A 26,426-nucleotide genomic window follows, 5' to 3' on the forward strand; every position below is an offset into this window, starting at 1 on the left:
AGGCGGACTGCAGCAGAGAGACGCAGACACCGGGGAGCAGAACCGGCCCCATAAGCTCACCGTCTCACCCGGATGAACCGTCCCGGACACAGCCGCCGCGGACCCGGCTCTGTGCTGGGCACCCGCAGCTATAGCTAAAAGCCTCATATAACTTCTTATTTTTGGAAGTATTCTCTCGTCATTCCGCCATGGTTCTGGGCAAAGTGAAGGTCTTGGCGATCTACTTTGACAGCTTGAACGAGAACAACCTGCCGGCGTTCTCCGGTGGAGACCTGGTTACCGGGAGAGTGGTGGTGGAGGTTACCGGGGACGTGCGGGTCAAGAGCCTGGATATAACCGCGAGAGGAGTCGCCAAAGTCCGATGGACAGAGTCGAGGAACGCCGGAGCCAACACGGCTTATACTCAAAACTACACCGAGGAGGTGGAGTACTTGCACCATTACGACACCTTGATAGGAGAGGAGAGAGGTAAGGGAGACGAGATGAGTTTATAACTGAACTTTAAATTTAAATAAAAAAAAAACAACTTTATTAATACTCAGAGTCGAAACAAACAGACAAACAAACGGCCCCCAAAACATCCCCTCAGTGACAGTGGTGCTGATGCAACAGATCGTTGATGCTTCTTCTTGCTTCCTCACTTCAAATGGACACTTTAACAATTAAAAATAAACCGTTTCACGTGAGACGGTATCAAACTTTTAACCGATAAAGTTAACTAAAACCCCCAACGAGGCACAGCTAGACGTAATTTTAACGTCTCAGCTAGCTATAACGTTAGACGTTCATTTTAACGTATTTTAGCGTAACTAGATATAACCGTTATAGCTCTAAATGTTAAGTCCGTCTGTTTGTAATTTATCAGAAGAGGTTATATTTGAATCCCTTTTTTTATACATTATTTTGTCTGTTAACGTATGTAAGTCGTTCAATAACCGTTTAATTGATGGTTAAACGGTTACTAAACTTTCACTAACGGCCCAAATGTTGCCGTGTTTTTAGCCTAGACGTCAGTTTTTAACGTATATATATTTTACGTCTTTTAAACGCTTTATTAAATTGCTTGCTGGGAATATTGTTGCATCTTCAGTTTGCTGCAGGGAAAGGAAGAAAAGTTGCACTTCTTGTATGAGACACGAGAAAGAAATCCAAAAATCGAAAGCACACCATTGTTTTTCTTCAAGTTTTGCGTAACGTTAAGAGAAACTGAAAGGCGATAAACGTTTTAAAGGACCTAAAGCAAGCTCTGTGTCAGCCAACTCCCTTTGTTAGAAGCGGTTCAAACCTGTTCAGAGACTAACCGAGAGGGAGGAGGGAGGACCGGCTAACAGCTGCTGCTTAATGGAGACACTACAGGCAAAACATTAGGTTTTTAATTTCGAGTTTTTAGGGCTATTTTGCCTCCATAACACGTCTTTTTCAGACTAGTGGGGGAAAAAACATCCAAAATACACATTTAGATGTTTATTTTTCAACAATTTGTCTACTTGTGTCTAGATTTCTCCACAATTCACCAAAAGTGAACATTACATGATGCCTCATTAAACATTTAGGTTTTCATTTTGAGTTTTTTGGGCTATTTTGCCTCCATAACATGTATTTTTTCAGATTAGTGGGGGAAAAAACATCCAAAGTCCACGTTTAGATGTTTATTTTTCAACAATTTGTCTACTTGTCTCTGTAGATTTCTCCAAAATTCACCAAAAGGAACATTACATAATTCCTCATTAAACATTAGGTTTTAATTTCGAGTTTTTTGGGCTATTTTGCTCCTATAACATGTCTTTATTCAGACTACTGGGGAAAAAAAAAAACATCCAAAATACAGATTTTAGATGTTTATTTTTTTACAATTTGTCCATTTGTGTCTGTAGATTTCTCCAAAATTCACCAAAAGTGAACATTACATGATGCCTCATCTGCATATTTAATGGAGACACTACAGGCAAAACTTTTTGTTTTAATTTTGAGTTTTTTGGGCTATTTGGCTTCCTTAACACGTCCTTTTTCAGAATAGTGGGGGGATAAAAACATCCAAAATACACGTTTTAGATGTTCATTTTTGAACAATTTGTCTATTTGTGTCTGTAGATTTCTCCAAAATTCACCAAAAGTGAACAGTTTTTTGGCCTATTTTTCTTCTCTAACATTTATTTTTCAACAATTTGTCCATTTTCTCCAAAAGTGAACATTACATGATGCCTCATTTGCATATTTCAACAAGCATTTCATAACTTGTGATGCAGTCTTTATGTCAGTAACTGGGGAAGTTTCACGGTGATATCTGTTGGTTAACCTGTAGTGTCTTCAACATGTCATTGGAGTTTTTTTACAATTCATATCTTTCAAGGTTTTGTTTTCGAACTCTGAGCCAGAAATCTCTACATACATTCACCAAACTTTCCACTTTCATTCCTCTCTTTATTCTGAAGCTTTCTACCAAGGGCTTTGTTCAGATAGCATTCACAGCCTGGTTTATACAACATTTCATTCAGTGGTGTAGTCTATAATGTATCGTAGTGGGTATACTGTACTGTATATGTATGGGACAGAATGGGACTTTGGGGGGGGGTGGGTGTCTAGGTGTCCTCCCCCAGGGAAATTGTGAGCGTCTAAGACTTCATTTCCTGCATTTTGATACACTTTTATGCACCAATTCACAGGTGAAATACCTTTTTTATTTAGCCTATGCAAAGAAAAAAAACTTCTCCTTTGCCGAGATAATCCATCCACCTCACAGGTGTGGCACATCAAGATGCTGAATGGACCACATGATTATTGCACAGGTGTGACTTAGTCTAACCACAATAAAAGGCCCCTCTAAAATGATTTGTGAACAATATGTGAGAGAAATAAGCCTTTTGTGTACATAGAAAACGTCTTAGATCTTTGAGTTCGGCTCATAAAACATAAGGGCGTATATCAGTGTATAGCACATACTTGGCAAGATAATGCCTCATTTGCATATGTAAACATTTCTTGCAAATACAAAAAATAATTGTCTTAATGTCAGTAAACAACTGCGGAAGTTTAATGTGTGATATTAGTTAAAGCTCCCATATTATGCTCATTTTCAGGTTCATAATTGTATTTTAAGGTTGTACCAGAATAGGTTTACATGGTTTAATTTTCAAAAATCACCATATTTTAGTTGTACTGCACATTGCTGCAGCTCCTCTTTTCACCCTGTGTTCAGGTCTCTGTTTTAGCTACAGAGTGAGACCTCTTTTCTTCTTCTTCTTCTGTACTATCTTTGATTGCACTCGCACATGCTCAGTAGCTCAGATCGTAGATCATGTCAGCTAGCTCCATAGACAGTAAAAGAAAGGCTGTTTCTCCAACTTCAGTCAGTTCCAAGGCAGGATTAGCTGGGAGACTTCTTCTAAACCAGGGAGCACATGGAAGTAGTTCTTTTGGAGATTATGGTGAACTAGTGTGTGTTGTAGCATATGGGCACTTTAAAATGTACACGTACACACCTTTTTTAAACTGCTTCCTCCCACACCGGAGCAGTTCTGTTGTTAAACATGTAAAGCATGATGCAAATGAGAGGGCCGTTTGAAATGAAAGCAGAGGTCTGGTCCATCACCCAGTTACAGTTCCTCCCAGTGGGACCAGTATGTGGGTCAGACTGACAACAACAACCACAACAACAACAACGATGTAATCGGGTCTGTTATGGTTTTACAGACTTCAGCTTTAAACTGAGAGATTATCTGAAGCATTAGAGACTGAATCATGAAGACGGAGAATATGGAGGATTATCAAGTCGTTTCTGAAGAGTATGGATGGCTATAGAGTAGTATATTGGATGGCTATAGAGTAGTATATTGGATGGCTATAGAGTTGTACATTGGGTGGGTACAGAGTAGTATATTGGATGACTATAGAGTAGTATATTGGGTGGGTACAGAGTAGTATATTGGCTGGGTAAAGAGTAGTATATTGGGTGGGTACAGAGTAGTATATTGGATGGCTATAGAGTAGTATATTGGATGGCTATAGAGTAGTATATTCGAGGAAGGAAATATTCATGATTTTAGGGGCTAAAAAACTGCACTTTTGCAGGAAAAATTACACAAAACGAGTCGTTGAATGTGCACTGTAGACCTTTTTGATGTAAATCTACAGCTAAAATCTCAGGTTCGACTCCGACCTGAATAAAATTGAATAAAACACCCAAATTTAAGGAAAATATATATATCCTATATTGGCTATATTAGCCCTCCTATATTAGCTATATTAGCGCTCCTATATTGGCTACATTAGCCCTCCTATATTGGCTATATTAGCCCTCCTATATTGGCTATATTAGCCCTCCTATATTGGCTACATTAGCCCTCCTATATTGGCTATATTAGCCCTCCTATATTGGCTACATTAGCCCTCCTATATTGGCTACATTAGCCCTCCTTTATTGGCTATATTAGCCCTCCTATATTGGCTACATTAGCCCTCCTATATTGGCTATATTAGCCCTCCTCTATTGGCTATATTAGCCCTCCTATATTGGCTATATTAGCCCTCCTCTATTGGCTATATTAGCCCTCCTATATTAGCTATATTAGCCTTTCTATATTGGTTACATTAGCCCTCCTATATTGGCTATATTAGCCCTCCGATATTGGCTATATTAGCCCTCCGATATTGGCTATATTAGCCCTCCTCTATTGGCTATATTAGCCCTCCTATATTAGCTATATTAGCCCTCCTCTATTGGCTATATTAGCCCTCCTATATTAGCTATATTAGCCTTTCTATATTGGCTACATTAGCCCTCCTCTATTGGCTATATTAGCCCTCCTCTATTGGCTATATTAGCCCTCCTATATTAGCTATATTAGCCTTTCTATATTGGCTACATTAGCCCTCCTATATTGGCTATATTAGCCCTCCGATATTAGCTATATTAGCCCTCCTTTATTGGCTATATTAGCCCTCCTATATTGGCTACATTAGCCCTCCTATATTGGCTATATTAGCCCTCCTCTATTGGCTATATTAGCCCTCCTATATTAGCTATATTAGCCTTTCTATATTGGCTACATTAGCCCTCCTCTATTGGCTATATTAGCCCTCCTATATTGGCTACATTAGCCCTCCTCTATTGGCTATATTAGCCCTCCTATATTGGCTACATTAGCCCTCCTCTATTGGCTATATTAGCCCTCCTATATTAGCTATATTAGCCCTCCTATATTGGCTACATTAGCCCTCCTCTATTGGCTATATTAGCCCTCCTATATTAGCTATATTAGCCCTCCTACACAATCTGGACTGGGATCATAACCTCTACATCTTATAACTTATTCAGCCAGTTAATAGGTCATTATGTTAATATTTCATAGTTAATATTTAATAATAATCTACTGCACTGTTCAATCCCTGCACTGTTCACTTTTGCACTACCACCATTGTACTCTACCATAGCACCTTATCATGGTCATTGCATTTCTGTGAGTGATTTTTATTTTTATGTATGTGAGCTTATATATGTGTGTGTGTTTGTGTTATGGTTGCCTAAGCTACTGGATGCCTAAAATTTCCTTCGGGATGAATAAAGTATCTCTGTCTCTATATATATATAAGAGAGAGAGAGAGAGAGAGAGAGAGAGAGAGAGAGAGAGAGAGAGAGAGAGAGAGAGAGAGAGAGAGAGAGAGAGAGAGAGAGAGAGAGAGAGAGAGAGAGAGAGAGAGAGAGAGAGAGAATTTATAGGAATACAGGAAGAGGTGTGTTTGAGGTGTGGCCCTGCTACTGAAACTCTGCTTCAGTAGCTTCAATAATCGCAGCTTTGAAAAAAACGTTCGTTATAGCAGAACTGGATGAATGTCGGCTGTCGGGGTCAAAGTTCAAGAGGAAGTGAAATGATTGTTTGTGTGCGTGTGTGTGTCAGAGAGGTAAGTGTGTGTGTGTGTGTGTGTGAGAGAGGTCTGTGTGTATGTGTGAGAGAGGTAGGTGTGTGTGTGTGTGTGTGTGTGAGAGGTAGGTGTGTGTGTGTGAGAGAGGTAGGGGTGTGTGTGTGTGTGTGTGTGTGTGTGTGTGTGAGAGGTAGGTGCGTGTGTGTGAGAGGTAAGGGTGTGTGTGTGTGTGTGTGTGTGTGTGTGTGTGTGTGAGAGAGAGAGAGGTAGGTGTGTGTGTGTTTATTTGTTACACCTTCGTTAATGGGGAGATTTGTTCTTTTGTTTGTATATCTGTTGTGAAATTTAAATGCCATTTTTGTACAAAAAAGATGAAAATATGATGCAGATTCTCTATTTTCTGTGTGTATGTTTCGTGTTTGTGTATATACGTCTGTTGCTGGTAGTAAAACGATCCAAAAAGAAGTTTCTCGTCTGTCATCATTTATTTAACTGTGTGTTTTGCGTGAGAGTTTCAGAGCTACCTGTTAGTGGAGGACACCCTTCCTCCTCCTCCTCCTCCTCCTCCTCCTCGTGCAGCATACACCACATGGCCGTACTAGTGTGGGCAGGGGCTTGTCCCGGCTGCACCAATCAGAGCGCTGCCTGTAATACATAGTGCGCTCTCCTCCAATGGGCAGCCGAGGTTGTAATGCAATGCGTTGGAGTTTCCAGCTGAAGGAAGCTGCTCAGTCTGGTTCATACCGGTCTGCTCCTGCTCGCTCTGTGGCGGCCGGTGACGACTTGAGACACACACACACACACACACACACACACACACACACACACACACACACACACACACAGAGAGACAGACAGATGCTGAAATAGGGTGCTGAGGTGGCAGGAAGTTGAGCAGGTTGAGAGAGCGGACGTTTATGCAGAAATACAAACAATAACAGAAGGAATGAGGAAGTACATGGAGTTTGTTTGAGTTTATGGTTTCTCGTTCTGATTAAACGCAGCAATATAAGGTGATAAATGCACTTTTAAAGTGACCTAGGGCTGGGTTTTCAACAGTGGTGGGATGTAACGGAGTACATTTACTCGTGAACTCTTATTTTAAAGGGTAACTTCTGTTTGAAACTTCCCCAAAATTGCCATCGCCAAACCTGCCACACTCCGCTTAACTCCGATATCGGGGCTGTTTTAATGTTAAGGCAACACAACATCGTGACTTTGCGTAAACATACACGGCCACTTTCGTAGTGCCGTTTATCTCTACACATTTTGAGCTTTCCACGTGTATGTCTACGCTGTTATACAGTGGATGTAAACTAGGGCTGTGCTCGATTGAAGAAATTCTTAGTGGACTAACACTCATTCAGTTGCATCGACTAATCGATTAGTTGATTTAATCGACAGATCTGTAAATCTGAGTTTCTCAGCAAAGAGTCGTGCTGAAAGCACCACTTTAATTCTTGTGTTTACCAGAGATGTACTCGTATGTTTCTTGGAAATAAGTCATTCAGCATGAAAAAAAGCATCAAACATGACTAATGGACTAAAGAGATCTAAATCTAAGTTGACTAAGAAAAATCGATTTGATTTAAAAATCGAGTTGGTAGGTCAAATCGATTCATATTTTCAAAAAATCGATTTTTTAAATTTATTTTTAATCCAAATACAGTATAAATAATTTGGATGTTTAACAATCTTTGTTGCACACTGCACAGTGACTTTTCACTTAGAGAAAGGGTTTGCCTTTGCAATTTTGTTTATGTTGATGCACCTTAATTAAATACAATAAATATATATATTTATAATATATATTTTAAAATATATTTACAGTTCGCAGTTATTTTGTTTTAAATGGAAGGGGGTGAAAATCGAATCGAAAATCGAGTTTTTTTTTTTAAAAATCGCAGATTTTTTAGGGAAACAAATCGCCCAGCTCTAGTATGTTTACATCCGAAAAAAAAGGCTGAAAAACGTCACATGTGGGACATGATCCCGGCTCTCCTGGGGGAAGTCCTGTGTTTTACCCATCTACCCTCTCCTCTGCAGACTTAAAGCCGTTATATACTAGACGCTAGGGCTGCCACCTCTTAGTCGATTAGTCGTTTTGGTCTTAGTCGACTAAGATTTCTTTAGTCGATTAGTAATTTTTTATGCTTATTCATGCTTAATTAATTATTTCCAAGAAACTTCTGAGCACATTCATGGTAAACACAAGATTTAAAGTGGTGCTTCTTGGGTTAAGATGAGTTCTGTTATAGTGAAAGGCTCGATCCCACCAAGTAGCTCATCCAATCAGATCGCAGCATTGACGGCAATGCTGCTGCCAGTTCTGCCGTTGTTTACCTTTTTCTTCTTCTTCTAGTCTGTAGAAAGAGCAACGTCGGTAGCCTTTGCTCATTAGCGCCACCGCTGTTCAGGAGAAGACTGCAGCTAGTGTCACCGCCACCAGCGCGGGTATAAATAGTCACGGAGATCTCATGATGTCACATTTGCATGCGCCAGCTCGGCTGCGGTTAATGTAAAACGGGCTTAAAGCCATCCTTTCATACTACTCGATACTGAACCGATACTTTTTAAGAAAGTAAAAAAGAAAGAAAAAAGAAGGGTACTAAACAACAGTCGGCAACATTTAAGAACAACTTGTTTATTACTACTAAAATAAATGATTTATTAGTAATGTAATAACTATAACTTATAATAAACAATAACTTATTTCACCGGTAAATTGCTGTTGAATGACAAAAACAACCACCAGGTGGGAAAAGTGTATTTTACAACAACTTTGAATGCACCGCGAAGCTGTAGGTTACCAGTTTCAGTGAACGCACCGTCTTGTGTTTTTCCAACGTGGGCAGCTGCTGCGCTGCAGAGCACACTGTTGAAATACAGTCACACTTTAAACTGTTTAACGTTAGCTGTCAGCACTTTAACCGGGATTAATCCAGCTGCTAGCTAAAGCTAGGCTAACATTACCTGCTGTCGAGTATAGTGTAAAGTCAGGCACCGAACTTTTTGTTCTTATTCGGTCTCGTTACTACCGTTTACGTCGGAACCGAGTTTCGGTACCCAACCCTACACGTAATGTAGGTCAATGGGAGCCGAACTGCGTTGATAAACACGCTAAAAAGCGATTATGCGTCTTGATAACACCCCAAACTGGCATACGAATTGGCGTGTCATACATACGCCACTTTATGACATCAGTCTGTGTTAAGGTCGTGACACACCGACCCTCGGCAGTAAAGCCAGTCGGCCGATCAGACTCCCCAAGTCGGTCCAAAAAGTTCCTCAGAACACCGAAGAGACGAGACCTAATACATCTCTATAACAGCAGGGGGCGCTAATCTGTATTGTTGCCCAAAAAAATGAAATGAAAACCCGCAGCTGATTGGACGACCGCGTCACGTGGGGGTCTGGCTTCTCCGGAAATTCAAAGCCAGACTTCAGAATACGATATCTCATATTGTACTGAAATAGTTCACCGAAACATGTTTCTGAAAACATTTGAAGAGAGAAATAGGCCGTGATGCAGTTGCTGAATCTGTCTTCATTTCAGATCAACAAAAGTCAGTTATATACTGTACGCAGGAAGTGCTGGTCTTACAGGGAGGTGTGTTCAGGTGCATTCTGGGAGTATTGCTATCTTGAGGCAGCGGGAAGTGATCGCGCCATTGACCAACAAAAACCTGGTCTAAAGTCAATAACGCAGCATTTCATTGTTATTTTAACAGAGCATTAGTAAAATGCTCCTAGGCTCGTGCACAGCACACGCACACTATGCTTGTTACACACACACACACACACACACACACACACACACACACACACACACACACACACACACACACATGCAGAAGATTACACATAATAACATTACGGTGTAAATCCTCCATCATAACAGCAATGCTCCAAGGTCCAAACGAGCCTGGCTTTTAAAGGGAATGGGAGATGATCTCTGATTGGTTGATGAATGGGAGATGATCTCTGATTGGTTGATGAATGGGAGATGATCTCTGATTGGTTGATTGCATGTTACGCCCAAAACACACCTCTGATTAATGAAGACACTAAGAACAACCCTTTAGAACCAGGCGCCAGGCGCACGGACACTTTTTTCCACCATCAAAACTAGCAAAAGTGGATTTGGACACGCCCTAAACACACCTGCACCAGGCGCTTCACGCCGTGCGCTTTGATCGTTAAAACGAGCCCTTTGTGTGTTAACGGACTCGCAGATGGATTTTGGAAACGTGTTTTCTGTGTTTCAGACGAGGACTGTCCAGAGGAAGGTCTGACTGTTCTGCACGCCGGCTTACACGAGTTCGCTTTCAGCTTCAACCTGCCTCAAATGTGAGTAACTGAGAACATTTACTCAAGTATAATTACACATTCAAGGTACTTTCTTTGGGGTATTTCCATTTTCTGCTACTTAAAGGAGAAATCCGGCCGATTTTTACCTGAATCTTGATCGCTAGATATATCAGAGTACTGTCGATGGGGGGCGAAAACGACCAAAATGGGTATATATATATATATATATATATATATATATATATATATATATATATATATATATATATATAAAAACTGGACCAGCAGACCCCGTGTCTCTGGTCTGAGACCACTGGAGGATATCAGAAGTCTCTTTTCCGGTGCTGGCTGAGTGTTACTGAGCAGCCTCCAACTGAGCTTGAAGACGTAGATGTGACGTGAGCAACCTGTCTGAAAGTGTGAAGTCTTCTGGTAGCTGTGAGAGAGAAATCTCAATCATTCCCAATCTTACAGAGACGGAGAGTGTAGGTATATGTAAGGAGATAACATAGACACAGGCTAATTACTGATCACTAACATGATAGTTAACATTAGTCATTAAACCTAAACAGCTAATGGAAGTCCAAACTGCCTGTGAGCTTCTCCTGTACTATACGGTAATTCCTCTACTGTGTGACAGTAAGTCTCGTGGTTATGACCCAATCGTACGGAGCCATAACGTGAGCTACAAGGTAATGGAGCCTTTTATACATTGTCGTGTTTCTTTAGAAATAAACAACGAACAAATAGAGTCTTTAAACGCTTCAGATGTAAAGTTATTCTCTGTCAAAGTGACGCTTGGTGCTAGCAAACTGGAGTTGCTGCAGCTGATGGCCAGAGCTCCCAGTTAACTAAAATGCTAGTTGTCGGGGCACCTTATAGACTGCCTTCGTGCCTTTTTAACAGACACAAAATGCAATTAAAATGTCTGTGTAACATGAACAGGGCCCTTACGTGACAACAAGATGCGTTTTCAACTCAGACATTGCGAAGAAACCGTTTAAATTCAAAGTTTGTACTGTTACATACCTCTTTTCCCTTCGGCCGGATTTCTCCTTTAACAGTGCCTGGTACCAATTAAGCCCATGCCAGACTTTTGACTTTATTCATAAAATATCTTTATTTTATATGATAAAACATACACAAATAAATACATTTATTTTCAAATGAGAGATTAATCTTACATTTTAACAAATGATTATGTTAATAAACTATGTCAGTATGTAGGAAAAATAACTAAAGTCAGATTTTGGTGGGGTTAATGGGTACGTTCACCCTAACACTCAAAAATATTAAAGACAAAACTTGCTAAAAAAAAAACGAAAGAGAAAAGCCTTTTTAGTTTCATTCATTGTTGGAGTTTACTGTAGGTGCTGCCCAAAACTGCATCGGGTGCTGAGTCTAAATTTTATAATGGTGGGAAACTCCTGTTCTATCTGATAAAAACATACCCAGAAACCAATTTAAAGCGTAACTCTCGCCAAAATGCATCCTAGGGTATTTTTGTGAATGTACGTGAGTCCAACTTAAGTTTAAAAGCATATTTAGGACCGAATCGCCACTTTTAAGATTCACCGTATTCTCGTTTTTGGGTCAAATGGCCTGGGAGTGCTAGGGGGCACTTTTATGCTAGTCTCAAAATAGCTATTTTTGAAACCCTAAGAAGTCTCGACACAACATGAAACTATGCTCCAAGTATCACCAGAGGCTCTACACATGAACAAAAGCATTGACAACATTGTTTGTGTACCCAGATTTACTAAAAAAGTTTTTGAGCAACTCACCGCAGCTGTTGTTGATTCTGGCCGCGGCCATATTATCAGTCAAAACGAGTTGATTTGCGAATACAACGTAACAGGGAGGAGATACAGTACAGACCAAAAGTTTGGACACACCTTCTCATTCAATGCGTTTCCTTTTTATTTTCATGACTATTTACATTGTAGATTCTCACTGAAGGCATCAAAACTATGAATGAACACGTTATATGGAATTATGTACTTAACAAAAAAGTGTGAAATAACTGAAAACATGTCTTATATTTTAGATTCTTCAAAGTAGCCACCCTTTGCTTTTTTTGATAACTCTGCAAACCCTTGGTGTTCTCTCAATGAGCTTCATGAGGTAGTCACCTGAAATGGTTTTACCTTCACAGGTGTGCTTTGTCAGGGTTAATTAGTGGAATTATTTCCCTTATTAATAAAAAAGCAAAGGGTGGCTACTTTGAAGAATCTAAAATATAAGACATGTTTTCAGTTATTTCACACTTTTTTGTTAAGTACATAATTCCACATGTGTTCATTCATAGTTTTGATGCCTTCAGTGAGAATCTACAATGTAAATAGTCATGATAATAAAAAGGAAACACATTGAATGAGAAGGTGTGTCCAAACTTTTGGCCTGTACTGTAGATGGAAAGCTCCTAAAGCTTAGGGGTTAGAGTAGATATTCCCATGAGCTAAGTGGCTACGTTATCATACTGTTCATTGGAATTACAACTTCATGACATTTCCTCCTATGGAGTCCGTTCATCCGCATTCTGGATATCGACTCGTTTTTACTGAAAATATGGCCGCAGCCTGAATCAACAACCGCTGCGGTGAGTAGGCCTCCGCAGAGCTTAGCAGGTAGTGCAGCAGGACCACTGCGACAGCTGCAACCAGGATCTTGTTGCCAACATGCTCCAAGGATATTTTCCTTGGAGCATGTTGGCAACAAGATCCTCGGGTCCAGGGCTGTCCTCGACTAAAGAAGTTCTTAGTCGACTAACACTTATAGGATTTTGTCGACTAATCGATTAGTTGATTTAATTGACAGAGCTGTGAGCTTTGAGAGGTGGTTAAGACTAGAAAAGCACAATATAAATGTAGTTAATTAACCATCTGTAAAACTGAGTTTCTCCACAATTAATCCTGCAAAAGCACCACTTTAAATCTTGTGTTTACCATAAATGTGCTCAGAAGTTTCTTGGAAATGAGTAATTAAGCATGAATAAGCATAAAAAATGACTAATCGACTAAAGAAATTCTTAGTCGACTAACACTTCTAGGATTTTGTCGACTAATCGATTAGTTGATTTAATTGATAGAGCTGTGAGCTTTGAGAGGTGGTTAAGACTAGAAAAGCACAATATAAATGTAGTTAATCGACTAAAGAAATCTTAGTCGACTAAGAACAAAACGACCGATTAGTCGACTAATCGACTGAGAGGTGGCAGCCCTACTGGGGTCGTGATGCCATGTTGTAATGCCACTCTCTGCTTCCTCCTGTGTTGTCAGGGCTCTGGCCACTTCCTTCGAAGGGAAGCACGGCAACGTGAGGTACTGGGTGAAAGCTGAACTGCACCGTCCGTGGCTGCTGCCGGTCAAAGTGAAGAAAGAGTTCATCGTGTTCGAACACATCGACATCAACACGCCACTGCTGCTGGTAGGAGCACGCCGCAAACGCTGGCTTTTTTTTTTTTTTTTTCAAAGGAGCAGGTCGACATTTTGGGGGATCCTGGTTATTCGCTTTTCTGCTGAGCGTTAGAGGAGAATACCTATATGGTAAATATATAGCTGCTTAGCTTAGCATAGCATAAAGAGACAAGGCAGCTAGGAACATTATAGGTCTTTATTGGAAATGTAACCATACACTCAACTCACGATTTTAGGCTGATGATATGATTTTCTCATGATGTTTTTAACAGAATGAGCTGCAGACAAATAACTGAAAAATATTTCTTTATTTATATAAACTATCCTCTTATAAAAAAGTGACACTTAAAGGTCCTATGAGATGGTGCTCTTTGGATGCTTTTATATAGACATTAGTGGTCCCCTAATACTGTATCTGAAGTTTCTTTTATATAGACCTTAGTGGTCCCCTAATACTGTATCTGAAGTCTCTTTTATATAGACCTTAGTGGTCCCCTAATACTGTATCTGAAGTCTCTTTTATATAGACCTTAGTGGTCCCCTAATACTGTATCTGAAGTCTCTTTTATATAGAACTTAGTGGTCCCCTAATACTGTATCTGAAGTCTCTTTTATATAGACCTTAGTGGTCCCTAATACTGTATCTGAAGTCTCTTTTATATAGACCTTAGTGGTCTCTTTCCCATAATTCAGCCACAAAATTATCTTCTCCTGTAACTCTGAGATGAGGTGAGGTGAGAAAGCGAATGAGCGTTTTCCCCCAAATGTTCCCTCGAGAGGGCGGGAGCGGCTGTGATGTTGTTGAGGTGTTAACGCCGATGGTTGTGTGCTTCAGGCGCCTCAGGCTGGTTCGAAGGAGAAGACACTGTGCTGCTGGTTCTGCGCTTCAGGCCCGATCTCCCTCAGTGCCAAGATCGAGCGAAAGGGCTACACACCAGGTGAGCCCACCCTCCTCCTAACTCCTCAGGCTGTTCTCACGAAGCTTTCGTACATAAAGCTATGGAAACTAAAACACTGTACTTAGTACGTGTTCCACTTATTTATTACGGTCAGCAGCACGTTGACTTTCACCCAGGAAACGGGTGTTCATGTCTGTCATGACTCCACCGGGAAGCTAACGTTAATTTAGCTAACAGATAATTTGGCTAACCGCTAGCTGACAGCTAGATTCAGTCTAAAATGACGTTAAGTCAAACTTAATGGGAGAAGCAGGCTACAGCTACATTAAGACTTTACAGTAATAACAATAAAGACGAGTATTGAGTGATTGTATTTTAAATGAGCACAAGTAGTAAAGTAGAACTAACGTAACAGCTGTTAAATATGTTAATGGTTATTTTCAAGTTTTATTTTGAGAGTCTTTTAAAGTTAGTGTTGTAAATCCTCGTACAACAGCGCATGTGCGAACATTTTGCGCATGCCCTGTTGTACGATGATTTACGACTGCACGATCTGTTCCACGCTTCCGGTCGACACCCAAGCTAACGTTAGTTTAGCTAACAGCTAATTTGGCTAACAGAACGGATCGTGCAGGCAGAAAGGATCGTGTACCGACAGTAGGATTTCGTAAATTTGCTACCAGGACATTTGGAGCTCTTATACTTCCTCACCTTACTTCCTGCTTTGCTCCCGTCAGAACTACTACGGCCACTAGAGGGCGCCACCACTAGAAACGTAATAATAAGTCGTAATTGATGGTTGAACAAATGACCTATGGATGCATTTTTTTCATGGGAGGACAGTCTCCCCAAACCACAATCTTTTTTCTTATTTTGACTAGTCATTTTGGTGTCTGAACTCAACTTAAAGTCGTCGCTGGATGATGCTCACCTTTTGTCGGTTAAACTTAACTGTAAAAAACGCTAAACTTAACTGTCATGTGACCAGCTGGCAGTCACCAATTTCTCAGGATATACGAATTTTTGTGCATTCGTCAGTTATGAGAACGCATTTAAAGAAAACATTTATTTTACTACTACTTTTTCTATTTGTGTCTGTAGATTTCTCCTCCATTCACCAAACGTAAGCATTAGATAATGCCTCATTTCCTTATTCAAACATAACATTTTTTTAACTTTTCAAGGTCAAATTTATTTATAAAGCACATTTTACAAGTAGTCACTCCTGCCCCAAAGTGCTGTACAGATACTAATACCGGTAACAGCATAAAAAGCATACTAATTAGTCAAGAAGAAAAAGTAAAAGCCTATTAAAAACATAGTATCCCCGAAATAATAATAATAATTAAAACACATGTAAACATGATTACAAACAATATTAACAATGTCACAGCTCAGCTTGTATTAAAAGCCATTTCAAAGAGATGAGTTTTTAAAAGTGATTTAAATGACTCAATAGAGCTAGCTGCTTTAATATTGAGGGGGAGAGCATTCCAGAGCTTAGGACCTGCTACTGAAAAAGCTCTGTCCCCTCTGGTTTTCAGTCTGGATCTGGGACAGTCCAAAAGAAGCTGGTCATTTGACCTAAGTGCTCTGACTGGGGTATGTAAAATCAACATATCAGCTAAATAAGAAGGTGCCAATCCATTTAAAGATTTAAAAACAAATAATAAAATCTTAAAATGGATTCTGAGGGCGACAGGCAACCAGTGGAGAGACGACAGTACTGGGGTGATGTGGTCAAAGCGCTTTTTCCCTGTCAGCAGGCGTGCAGCTGCATTTTGAACTAATTGCGATCGGCGAACAGAAGACTGGTCGAGGCCATAGTATAAAGAGTTGCAGTAGTCCAGGCGATTTGTAAGCAGGGCATGTACAACTTTTGGTACTCTAAGTATACTTTTACTTGGTGAGATTTGGAATATTTACTTGTAACTAGGGTTTGGTATCGTTTGGGTTTTTTCCCGATACCGATGCTAAAGCGATACTTTTAAAACGGTGCCGGTGCCTGAACCGATACCTTTTTAAGAAAGTAAAAAAAAAAGAAAGAAGGGTAATAAACAACGGCGACATTAAAGAACAGCTTGCTTATTGCTAAGGCCATATGGTCATAATTCAATGATTTAATAATAGAGTAATAACTATAACTTATTTCACTAGTAAATTGCTGGTAAAGGACAAAAACAACCACCAGATGGGAAATGGGTATTTTACAATAACTTTGAATGCACCGCAAGGCTACCAGTTTCAAGTGAACACACCACGTTGTGTTGTTTTTCCAACAACGGCAGCTGCACACTATTTAACTCCTGCTGTTGGAATCCTCTACAGTGAAATACAGTCACACTTTACACTTTTTAGATGTCAGCATTTTAACCGTGTTTAATCCAAGGGGGAGTAAGCTTCGCTTCAGAACTCAAACCTCCTATGGCGCCATTTTGATGCTACAAAGCCATCACCCACCGTTAGCATCCCATTGACTCCCATTCATTTTGACGTCACTTGACAGAGAATAACTTTACATCTGAAGCGTTTAAAGACTCTATTTGTCCGTTGTTTATTTCTAAAGAAACACGACAATGTATAAAAGGCTCCATTACCTTGTAGCTCACGTTATGGCTCCGTAGCAGAACGCTTTTATAAAAATAGGCTAACGATTGGGTCATAACCACGAGACTTACTGTCACACAGTAGAGGAATTACCGTATAGTACAGGAGAAGCTCACAGGCAGTTTGGACTTCCATTAGCTGTTTAGGTTTAATTACTAATGTTAACTAGCATGTTAGTGATCAGTAATTAGCCTGTGTCTATGTTATCTCCTTACATATACCTACGCTCTCCGTCTCTGTAAGATTGGGAATGATTGAGATTTCTCTCGGCACAGCTACCAGAAGACTTCACACTTTCAGACACGTTGCTCACGTCACATCTACGTCTTCAAGCTCAGCTGGAGGCTGCTCAGTAACACTCAGCCAGCACCGGGAAAGAGACTTCTGATATCCTTCACTGGTCTCTGTCCAGAGACACAGGCTCTGTTGGTCCATTCTTACATACTGTCTATGGTTTAATCCAGCTGCTAGCTAGCAGTAGGCTAACGTTACCTGCTGCCAAGTGTAGTGTTACAGTGTTTTGCCACATTTCAGGCTTCAAACATAAAGATATAAAACTGTAATTTTTTGTGAGGAATCAACAACAAGTGGGACACAATCATGAAGTGGAATGAAATTTATTGGATATTTCAAACCTTTTTAACAAATAAAAAACTGAAAAATTGGGCATGCAAAATTATTCAGCCCCTTTACTTTAAGTGCAGCAAACTCTCCCCAGAAGTTCAGTGAGGATCTCTGAATGATCCAATGTTGACCTAAATGACTAATGATGATAAATAGAATCCACCTGTGTGTAATCAAGTCTATATGCGTATAAATGCACCTGCTCTGTGATAGTCTCAGAGGTCTGTTTAAAGCGCAGAGAGCATCACGCAGAACAAGGAACACACCAGGCAGGTCCGAGATACTGTTGTGGAGAAGTTTAAAGCCGGATTTGGATACAAAAAGATTTCCCAAGCTTTAAACATCCCAAGGAGCACTGTGCAAGAGTATCAGACCACTGCAAATCTACGAAGACCCGGCCGTCCCTCTAAACTTTCAGCTCATACAAGGAGAAGACTGATCAGAGATGCAGCCGAGAGGCCCATGATCACTCTGGATGACCTGCAGAGATCTACAGCTGAGGTGGGAGACTCTGTCCATAGGACAACAATCAGTCGTATACTGCACAAATCTGGCCTTTATGGAAGAGTGGCAAGAAGAAAGCCATTTCTTAAAGATATCCATAAAAAATGTCGTTTAAAGTTTGCCACAAGCCACCTGGGAGACACACCAAACATGTGGAAGAAGGTGCTCTGGTCAGATGAAACCAAAATCGAACTTTTTGGCAACAACGCAAAACGTTATGTTTGGTGTAAAAGCAACACAGCTCATCACCCTGAACACACCATCCCCACTGTCAAACATGGTGGTGGCAGCATCATGGTTTGGGCCTGCTTTTCTTCAGCAGGGACAGGGAAGATGGTTAAAATTGATGGGAAGATGGATAGAGCCAAATACAGGACCATTCTGGAAGAAAACCTGATGGAGTCTGCAAAAGACCTGAGATTGGGACGGAGATTTGTCTTCCAACAAGACAATGATCCAAAACGTGAAGCAAAATATACAATGGACTGGTTCACAAATAAACATATCCAGGTGTTAGACTGGCCAAGTCAAAGTCCAGACCTGAATCCAATCGAGAATCTGTGGAAAGAACTGAAAACTGCTGTTCACAAACGCTCTCCATCCAACCTCACTGAGCTTGAGCTGTTTTGGGAATGGGCAAATATTTCAGTCTCTCGATGTGCAAAACTGACAGAGACATACCCCAAGCGACTTACAGCTGTAATCGCAGCAAAAGGTGGAGCTACAAAGTATTAACTTAAGGGGGCTGAATAATTTTGCACGCCCAATTTTTCATGTTTTTTATTTGTTAAAAAGGTTTGAGATATCCAATAAATTTCGTTCCACTTCATGATTGTGTCCCACTTGTTGTTGATTCTTCACAAAAAATTACAGTTTTATATCTTTATGTTTGAAGCCTGAAATGTGGCAAAAGGTCGAAAAGTTCAAGGGGGCCGAATACTTTCGCAAGGCACCGTAACTAGCGTCACATGCAGCGATGCTTCTGTTGCCTCTAATGTCCGTTGTGGAGCATCAGAGGGCAGCGCTGGCATATCGGTAGCACCGAAATGAGGCACAGAAATCCGCGTTGCTCTTCGTTAAGCACTGGGTCTCGGTACCCAACCCTACTTGTAACAAGAGTATGTCTACGCTAAAGTAAAAAGACCTCAGAACTTCTTCCACCACTGATTATACATAGGGCTTTGTGCTACAATCAAATTGGGAAACCGTTTATATGGTTGAGCAACAGGATTTATTGCTCATTGTCTCTTTACACAAAAAACATATTACAAGACTTCATTTTGGACATTATTATACATGTATCTATTTTATTCATATATTACACTGTTGCCAATTTTGCAGGATATACAAATTGTTGTGCATAAGTTTTCATACGCTATCATATGAACGCGTTGAACTCCTCCACCCTTTTTCTTCTTCTTTACTCTTTAAGATCTCACTTATTCAAACTCCTTCTCTCTCTCTCTCTCTCTCTCAGTCTGCCAGACTGATCTTTTCTCCCTTCTCTCCAAGGCGAGTCGATCCAAATCTTCGCCGAGGTGGAGAACTGTTCGTCCCGGGTCGTGGTGCCCAAGGCCGCTCTCTACCAGACGCAGACCTTCTTCGCCAAGGGCAAGGGCAAGCAGATCCAGCAACTGGTGTCCAATCTGAGAGGAGAGGCTCTGCTGCAGGGGAAGAGCCAGAGCTGGGAGGGCAAACTGCTCAAGATCCCCCCGGTGTCTCCCTCCATCCTGGACTGCCCCATCATCAGGGTGGAGTACGCACTCGTGGTGAGTCCAGGACTTTAAAACCACTAGGTTTCGACTGTAAGCCGTCCAAAAAAAATGCAGCCGATTAAACTGAGAGATGAAAAAACACTGAGACGCGGAAGATCCGATTTTAATTAGGGCTGGGCGATATATCGATATTATATCGATATCGTGATATGAGACTAGATATCGTCTTAGATTTTGGATATCGTGATATCTAGGGCTGTCGTCGACTAAAGAAATTCTTAGTCGACTAACACTTATAGGATTTTGTCGACTAATCGATTAGTTGATTTAATTGACAGAGCTGTGCACTTTGAGAGGTGGTTAAGACTAGAAAAGCACAATATAAATGTAGTTAATTAACCATCTGTAAAACTGAGTTTCTCCACAATTAATCCTGCAAAAGCACCACTTTAAATCTTGTGTTTACCATAAATGTGCTCAGAAGTTTCTTGGAAATGAGTAATTAAGCATGAATAAGCATAAAAAATGACTAATCGACTAAAGAAATCTTAGTCGACTAAGACCAAAACGACTGATTAGTCGACTAATCGACTAAGAGGTGGCAGCCCTAGTAATATCGTGATATGACATAAGTGTCTTTTCCTGGTTTTAAAGGCTACATTACAGTAAAGTGATGTCATTTTCTGAACTTGGCCTCTTTTATTTTATAGGCTATTTTTATTTAAGATATTTGTTTTTTAGTTAAATGTGCACCTTATGGAGCTTTGATTTAAAAAAAAAAAAAAGGTACTCCTGTTGTTATACAGTATTTATGTTTACATTATATTGTTATTTGAACAGCTGAGCATTTAATCATGAACCAGGTGAAGAAACCTGTTGATTATTTATTCATTTGATTTTGCAACTGTTCACTGAAATAGCCGGTTTCTATGAAACTACTTGTAACATGTCCTATTTGGCTTTGACTTTGACTGAACTGCTCTCACTTTGCGGAAAAAAATATCGGGATATATATCGTATATCGATATTCAGCCAAAATATATCGGATATGACTTTTGGTCCATATCGCCCAGCCCTAATTTCAATTACAGTTATCACTTCCGCCCACTACCTACAATATCAGTGCAGTGAATAATAAAATGAATGAGACCATAAACCTACAGGAGTGTGGCATGTGGCTCCTACACACTAATAATAAGTTTAATAATACTGTTTTTACAGATAGTGCTTCCCAAGAGGCAAAAATGTTAAGCACAATGTAAAGCTACGTTCACACCGCAAGTCTAAATGCTTAATAGACAGCACGGTGGTTCAGTTGTTAGCACTTCTGCCTCACAGCAAGAAGGTTCTGGTCTCGAATCCAGGTTGTTCCGGGCCTTTCTGTGTGCAGTTTGCATGTTCTCCCTGTGTTTGCGTGGCTTTCCTCCCACCATAAAGACATGCATACTAGGACCCAAGAGGGAGTTTTTCCTCGCCACTGTCGCACTGCTTGCTCTTAAGGGAATTACTGTAATTGTTGGGGCTTTGTAAATTATAGAGTGTGGTCTATACTTCTCTATCTGTAAAGTGTCTCGAGATAACTTTTGTTATGATTTGATACTATAAATAAAATTGAATTGAATTGACTACAGTTGAAGATTAGCTGACTGGCTAACAATGACGCATTTACAGAAATGTTGATTAATGTGCATTGTCCTAATCAAATAAACTTACAACAACCGTCCATGTTATTTTTGGGCAATTTTGTTGAAAGAAACCCACATTTCTCATATAGAAAACTTTTTGAAAAGTGGTCAGACTTGACCCGAGGACAGATGATTACAGGAGGGTTAATTCGTTGCGTGTTTCCTACTGAGTGCCAGATTGAATAAATATAATAAACTATAGTTCACGTGTTTATGAAACCTCAAAGTGCTGCGATGAACCGGTTCAACTGGCTCACACTGAGACAAAAATGTTCTTCCTGTTATAACCAACGCTTCCTGTCTGGCTGCAGGTGTACGTGGACGTTCCCGGTGGATTGAACTTGTCTCTGTCGCTGCCGCTGGTGATCGGGACCATACCTCTGCACGCCTGCACCACCCGCACCTCCAGCATCAGCAGCAACTGCAGCACTTTGAGCTGGCTGGGCCTGTCGGAGAGACCCGAGGGTACGTACGGTTAACGCACATCGCTTCTCAGAACCAGACTGTAAAAATAACGGACATAGCATCTAGGGCTAGCCTAGCAGGGCCTAGCAGTAACAGTGCCTAGCAGTAACAGGGCCTAGCAGTAACAGTGCCTAGCAGGGCCTAGCAGTAACAGTGCCTAGCAGTAACAGTGCCTAGCAGTAACAGTGCCTAGCAGTAACAGTGCCTAGCAGTAACAGTGCCTAGCAGGGCCTAGCAGTAACAGTGCCTAGCAGTAACAGTGCCTAGCAGGGCCTAGCAGTAACAGTGCCTAGCAGTAACAGTGCCTAGCAGTAACAGTGCCTAGCAGTAACAGTGCCTAGCAGGGCCTAGCAGTAACAGGGCCTAGCAGTAACAGTGCCTAGCAGTAACAGTGCCTAGCAGGGCCTAGCAGTAACAGTGCCTAGCAGTAACAGTGCCTAGCAGTAACAGTGCCTAGCAGGGCCTAGCAGTAACAGGGCCTAGCAGTAACAGGGCCTAGCAGTAACAGGGCCTAGCAGTAACAGTGCCTAGCAGTAACAGGGCCTAGCAGTAACAGTGCCTAGCAGGGCCTAGCAGTAACAGTGCCTAGCAGTAACAGTGCCTAGCAGTGCCTAGCAGTAACAGTGCCTAGCAGTAACAGTGCCTAGCAGTAACAGTGCCTAGCAGTAACAGTGCCTAGCAGGGCCTAGCAGTAACAGTGCCTAGCAGGGCCTAGCAGTAACAGTGCCTAGCAGTAACAGTGCCTAGCAGGGCCTAGCAGTAACAGTGCCTAGCAGTAACAGTGCCCAGCAGTAACAGTGCCAGGGCCCAGCAGTAACAGTGCCTAGCAGGGCCCTAGCAGTAACAGTGCCTAGCAGGGCCTAGCAGTAACAGTGCCTAGCAGTAACAGTGCCTAGCAGTAACAGTGCCTAGCAGTAACAGTGCCTAGCAGGGCCTAGCAGTAACAGTGCCTAGCAGTAACAGTGCCTAGCAGTAACAGTGCCTAGCAGTAACAGTGCCTAGCAGGTGCCTAGCAGGGCCAGCAACAGTGCCTAGCAGGGCCTAGCAGTAACAGTGCCTAGCAGTAACAGTGCCTAGCAGGGCCTAGCAGTAACAGTGCCTAGCAGTAACAGTGCCTAGCAGTAACAGTGCCTAGCAGTAACAGTGCCTAGCAGTAACAGTGCCTAGCAGTAACAGGACCTAGCAGTAACAGTGCCTAGCAGTAACAGTGCCTAGCAGTAACAGTGCCTAGCAGTAACAGTGCCTAGCAGGCACTTTCTGTGTACTGCATATATATATACAGTACAGGCCAAAAGTTTGGACACACCTTCTCATTCAATGGATTTCCTTTTTATTTTCATGACTATTTACATTGTAGATTCTCACTGAAGGCATCAAAACTATGAATGAACACATATGGAATTATGTACTTAACAAAAAAAGTGTGAAATAACTGAAAACATGTCTTATATTTTAGATTCTTCAAAGTAGCCACCCTTTGCTTTTTTTGATAACTCTGCAAACCCTTGGTGTTCTCTCAATGAGCTTCATGAGGTAGTCACCTGAAATGGTTTTACCTTCACAGGTGTGCTTTGTCAGGGTTCATTAGTGGAATTATTTCCCTTATTAATAAAAAAGCAAAGGGTGACTACTTTGAAGAATCTAAAATATAAGACATGTTTTCAGTTATTTCACACTTTTTTGTTAAGTACATAACTCCATATGTGTTCATTCATAGTTTTGATGCCTTCAGTGAGAATCTACAATGTAAATAGTCATGAAAATAAAAAGGAAACGCATTGAATGAGAAGGTGTGTCCAAACTTTTGGCCTGTACTTTACCAGACTGTTGTAACTGTCCTATTATTTGCCTTTACCCCACTTAGTCATTATATCCACATTACTGATGATTATCAAAAATCTCATTGTGTGAATATTTAGTGAAAGCACCGATAATCAAATAGTCATGAAAATAAAAAGGAAACGCATTGAATGAGAAAGTGTCCAAACTTTTGGCCTGTACTGTATATATGGACCCATGTATCGTATTGCCAAATTCTTGCCAATACACAGTCCTAATACGCATAGAGACAGCAAAAGAAACAAGAAGCGTGAGGACAGAAAGAGAGAGTGTTACTGACAGGTCCTAAAGCATCCCCTGCTTTATCGGCTGTTTTTAAGTAAATGGGACCATCGTTTACCAAATGAATGCTGTGTTGCAGAAGACTTGAAACTAGAGAGTGAGACCATAAACTCATCATGAAAATGTTTACCGAGGTAATAAATCAAGTGAGAAGTAGGCTCATTTTCTCATAGACTTCTATGGAAACAGACTTATTTTTGGAGCCAGTGGAGTCAACCCCTGCTGAAAGTTGCATATAATGCACATCCCACTCATTTCTACCGTCTACGCTCAGAACATCTCTAATGTTACACTTGTTTGTTTTCTGCAGCACCGCCGAGTTACAGCGATCTGGCAATATCGGAATCTCACAGACGGCAATGTCTGCACAGCTGCGATCGGTCTGACGGAGACGGAGAGGACGAGGGATCTATGCTGACTTACATCACAGAGTTCAAGTATCTGCCCCCGCCACTCTACTCTGAGGTACAGTTAATAAATCAATAAATAAATAAATCAATAAATAAATAAATAAATCAATAAAAAAAAAAAAAAAATATATATATATATATATATATATATATATATATATATATATATATATATATATATATTTACAGTACAGGCCAAAAGTTTGGACACACCTTCTCATTCAATGTGTTTCCTTTTTATTTTCATGACTATTTACATTGTAGATTCTCACTGAAGGCATCAAAACTATGAATGAACACATATGGAATTATGTACTTAACAAAAAAGTGTGAAATAACTGAAAACATGTCTTATATTTTAGATTCCTCAAAGTAGCCACCCTTTGCTTTTTTATTAATAAGGGAAAAACTTCCACTAATGAACCCTGACAAAGCACACCTGTGAAGGTAAAACCATTTCAGGTGACTACCTCATGAAGCTCATTGAGAGAACACCAAGGGTTTGCAGAGTTATCAAAAAAAGCAAAGGTTGGCTACTTTGAAGAATCTAAAATATAAGACATGTTTTCAGTTATTTCACACTTTTTTGTTAAGTACATAACTCCATATGTGTTCATTCATAGTTTTGATGCCTTCAGTGAGAATCTACAATGTAAATAGTCATGATAATAAAGAAACACGTTGAATGGGAAGGTGTGTCCAAACTTTTGGCCTGTATTGTAGAAAAGCAGCCTGTGAACGTGGCGCTCTGTCTCCGTGTCCCCTTCAGGTGGATCCTTACCCCGACTCCGGTGAGGTGTGCGCGGCGGCGGACGCCCGGAGACCCGACACGTGTCCGTCCCGCTGACGTGAGCTCAGACGGGCTTCTGCACAAACAACGAGACACAGTCACCCATTTTAAGCTCCGGGCTCGAGCACAGCCAGCCTTCTCACCAGATTATATATCACGATACATCATCAGGCTTAGACCCTGCCTGTCCCGGGACAGTCAGCTGACCCAGTATTTTGGGGACCGTTGACACATGATGGACGATGGAGTTCGAGCCGTGCCGGGTCATCTGTATCCTGTGCTCAAGATGAGGCACAACAAGTGTTCTCTGACACCACTGTAGGGCTGGGCGATATGGAGAAAATCAAATATCACGATATTTTTGACCTAATGCCTCGATATCTACACAGCAACGATATCGTAGTGTTGACTATCGGTGCTTTCACTTAATATTCACACAATGACATTTTTGATAATCATCAGTAATGTGGATATAATGACTAAGTGGGGTAAAGGCAAATAATAGGACAGTTACAACAGTCAGAAAAGTACAGTACAGGCCAACAGTTTGGACACACCTTCTCATTCAATGTTTCTTTATTTTCGTGACTATTTACATTGTAGATTCTCACTGAAGGCATCAAAACTATGAATGAACACATATGGAATTATGTACTTAACAAAAAAGTGTGAAATAACTGAAAACATGTCTTATATTTTAGATTCTTCAAAGTAGCCACCCTTTGCTTTTTTTGATAACTCTGCAAACCCTTGGTGTTCTCTCAATGAGCTTCATGAGGTAGTCACCTGAAATGGTTTTACCTTCACAGGTGTGCTTTGTCAGGGTTCATTAGTGGAAGTTTTTCCCTTATTAATAAAAAAGCAAAGGGTGGCTACTTTGAAGAATCTAAAATATAAGACATGTTTTCAGTTATTTCACACTTTTTTGTTAAGTACATAATTCCATATGTGTTCATTCATAGTTTTGATGCCTTCAGTGAGAATCTACAATGTAAATAGTCATGAAAATAAAAAGGAAAC

At 40.7% G+C, this 26,426-nt stretch overlaps 1 protein-coding gene across 1 annotated transcript; it reads left to right on the forward strand.

Annotated features, from left to right (window-relative positions):
- On the forward strand, positions 1 to 25,877 carry arrdc3b (arrestin domain containing 3b). Its single transcript, XM_028601796.1, has 8 exons — positions 1 to 468; positions 10,128 to 10,209; positions 13,449 to 13,596; positions 14,422 to 14,524; positions 19,733 to 19,989; positions 21,932 to 22,085; positions 24,517 to 24,671; positions 25,386 to 25,877. The coding sequence occupies exons 1-8, from the start codon at positions 189 to 191 to the stop codon at positions 25,461 to 25,463; spliced, it is 1,257 nt and encodes a 418-aa protein (XP_028457597.1). The 5' UTR covers positions 1 to 188; the 3' UTR covers positions 25,464 to 25,877.
- The last annotated feature ends 549 nt before the right edge of the window (positions 25,878 to 26,426 follow it).

This window comes from Perca flavescens, chromosome 16 (assembly GCF_004354835.1).
Source record: "Perca flavescens isolate YP-PL-M2 chromosome 16, PFLA_1.0, whole genome shotgun sequence".
Taxonomy (NCBI): Eukaryota; Metazoa; Chordata; class Actinopteri; order Perciformes; family Percidae; genus Perca; species Perca flavescens.